This window comes from Olea europaea, chromosome 11 (genome assembly GCF_002742605.1).
Source record: "Olea europaea var. sylvestris chromosome 11, O_europaea_v1, whole genome shotgun sequence".
NCBI classification, from domain to species: Eukaryota; Viridiplantae; Streptophyta; class Magnoliopsida; order Lamiales; family Oleaceae; genus Olea; species Olea europaea.
Window position 1 is genome coordinate 35,407,833 of NC_036247.1, and position 2,421 is coordinate 35,410,253.

At 38.9% G+C, this 2,421-nt stretch overlaps 1 protein-coding gene across 1 annotated transcript; it reads right to left on the bottom strand.

Moving 5' to 3' along the window:
- Positions 1-423: 423 nt before the first annotated feature.
- LOC111404799 lies at positions 424-2,104 on the bottom strand. The gene is made up of 4 exons (XM_023033554.1): positions 1,679-2,104; positions 1,401-1,597; positions 804-909; positions 424-648 (listed from the first exon to the last, which is right to left on the bottom strand). Exons 1-4 carry the CDS (start codon positions 2,102-2,104, stop codon positions 424-426), a joined length of 954 nt encoding a protein of 317 aa, XP_022889322.1.
- Positions 2,105-2,421: the final 317 nt, after the last annotated feature.

Genomic DNA, 2,421 nt, shown 5'->3' on the forward strand with positions numbered 1-2,421 from the left:
GCTTCGAAGAGAAATTTTTTTTAGGATAATTTCATCTCTGATTGCTTTTTAAATGACCCCTATAACGAGCTTTAGACCGATGACTTCCAAGTCAGATTACTTTAGGGCACCAGGTTTTAAAATACCCTTACAGGCTTAATAGCTCGAGTTATAAAAGCAACACTTTTCGCAAATGTTTAATGCACTCTTTAAATAATTTTCCAAATACTGAGAAATCATCCATAAACACTTCAATGATATTTTTCACCATGTCTGAGAAAATAGACATCATACTAACTTCCTTAGCCAAAGATACGAATTCGAAAGATATATGTCTTATGAAATGATCAGCGCTTTCATCTATGCTATGCCCTGCATCGTGATATCCCCACAGGACATTATGATGGAGTTTTGGGAAAGAAGCTGGTTGGGCATTAATTAGACTCAGAGACAGATTAAAGAAGGGCTAAGAACTCCTTTTAGAGCTAACCTCTGAAATGTGGCAGGAGCGTTGCAAAGACCGAAGAGCATCCTCCTATTAGCAAAAATGTCATAAGGGCATGTAAAGGTCATTTTCTCTTGATCATCTGGCGCTATAGGAATTTGATTGTACCCCGAATAACCATCCAAGAAGCAGTAGTAAGCATGTTCAGTAAGTCTCTCTAACATCTGATCAATGAAAGGATGGGAAAAATGATCATTCCTTGTGGCGTTGTTGAGTTTGCGATAGTCAATACAAACTTCCAACCTGTAACTGTGCGTGTCGGGATAAACTCATTGTTTTCATTTGGAACCACCGTGATTTTTCCTTTTTTTGGCACTACCTGTACTGGACTCGCCCAATGTCTGTCTGATATGGGGTAGATGATCCATGCATCTAGAAGCTTTAATACCTCTTTCCTTACCACTTCTTGCATAGTCGGATTTAACCTGCATTTATGCTCAACTAAAGCTTTGTAATCATCTTTCATCAATATCTTGTGCATGCAAAGCGAAGGGCTGATCCCTTTTATATCCGATATAGTCCATCGTATTGTTGTCTTGTGTTCTTGAAGTACCCTTAGCAACTGATCTTCCACTTATTCTGTAAGATTGTTCGAGATAATTATTGGAAGTGAATTCTTTTCCCCCAAGTATACATAGCGAAGATGAGTGGGCAGCTGTTTGAGTTCAAGGGTTGGAGATTGCTGTATAGATGGTAAAGGTGGTGTGGATCTTTCACCGAGCTCCCAACGTCGTTGCTAGAAGAATGGTGGTATGACTGCCAAATAATGTGCACATTCTTCTGCTTCCTCCTTTTCTGATGGTAAATCCTGAGAATGCACTAAACACGTCTAAAGCGGATCTTATATACAAGAATCTGGTTCACTCTGAAATTTGAAAGATCTAAACACGTTGACTGCCAGTTTTCTTCATTTAACCTCAATAACAGCAGACCCCTTTGCACATCTATCAGAGCCCTTCTCGTAGCAAAAAATGGGCGACCCAATATGAGGAGAACGCCCCTATCTTCCTCCATATCTGAAATAATGAAGTCTGTTGGGAAGATAAACTTGTCGACCTTCACCAAAATATCTTCACAAATACCTCTAGGGTGCTTGATCGACCTGTCAGCCAACTGCAGTTAAACAGTTGTCGATTTTGCTTCCTCCAAACCTAGTTTCCTGAAAAGAGAAAAACACATTAAATTAATACTAACTCCTAAATCACACAATGCTTTATCTATATATGAATTACCAATGTTACAAGGAATAGTAAAACTCCCTGGATCTTTTAACTTCGACGGTAACTTATGTTGGAGAATTACGCTACACTCTTCAGTAAGCACGACAGTTTCATTGTCCTCTAGTTTCATCTTATTTGAGAGAATATCTTTCATGAGCTTGGCATAGTTGGGCATTTGAGCTAAAGTTGTAGCAAATGGTATGTTAATGTGCAACTTTTTGAACACATCCAAAAATTTCTGGAATTGCTTATTGAGCTTATGTTTTTGCAATCTCTGTGGAAATGGGATCGAAGGAACATATGCTTTGACAAAAGCAGTTGCCTTCACCTGTGGACTATCTGATGACTCAACTTGATTTTCTGTGGCTTTGTCTAATTCATCGACTTGCTTCTCGCCCATGGTAGGTACCTTTTCTATGATAGTTGTTGGCCACTTTACATGTATTTTTGGTAACTAGACGCCACTACGTGTAGTGATTGCTTTGACCTGCTCCTTAGGATTTGTTTCAGTATTGTTAGGCAATGTTCCTTGAGCTCTACCTGATAGTGTGACTGCAATTTGTCCAACATGTTGTTCCAAATTCTTGATCGAGGCTTGTTGGTTCTGAAATTTGGTCTCGATTTTAATAATTTATTGAGCTAGTAAATATTCCAATGATGGCTTTCTACTTTGCTGTTGTTGCTGGTGAAGCTCTGGTGGTTTATTCTGATTGCTTC

Coding starts and splice junctions, on each gene's coding strand:
- LOC111404799 (XM_023033554.1), bottom strand. CDS start 2,104: ATGGGCGAGAAGCAAGTCGATGAATTAGACAAAGCCACAGAAAATCAA. Junction 910..1,400: donor AGGGGTCTGCTGTTATTGAG/GTTAAATGAAGA, acceptor GCATAAATGCAG/GTTAAATCCGACTATGCAAG. Junction 649..803: donor ATTGGGCGAGTCCAGTACAG/GTAGTGCCAAAA, acceptor TTCATTGATCAG/ATGTTAGAGAGACTTACTGA.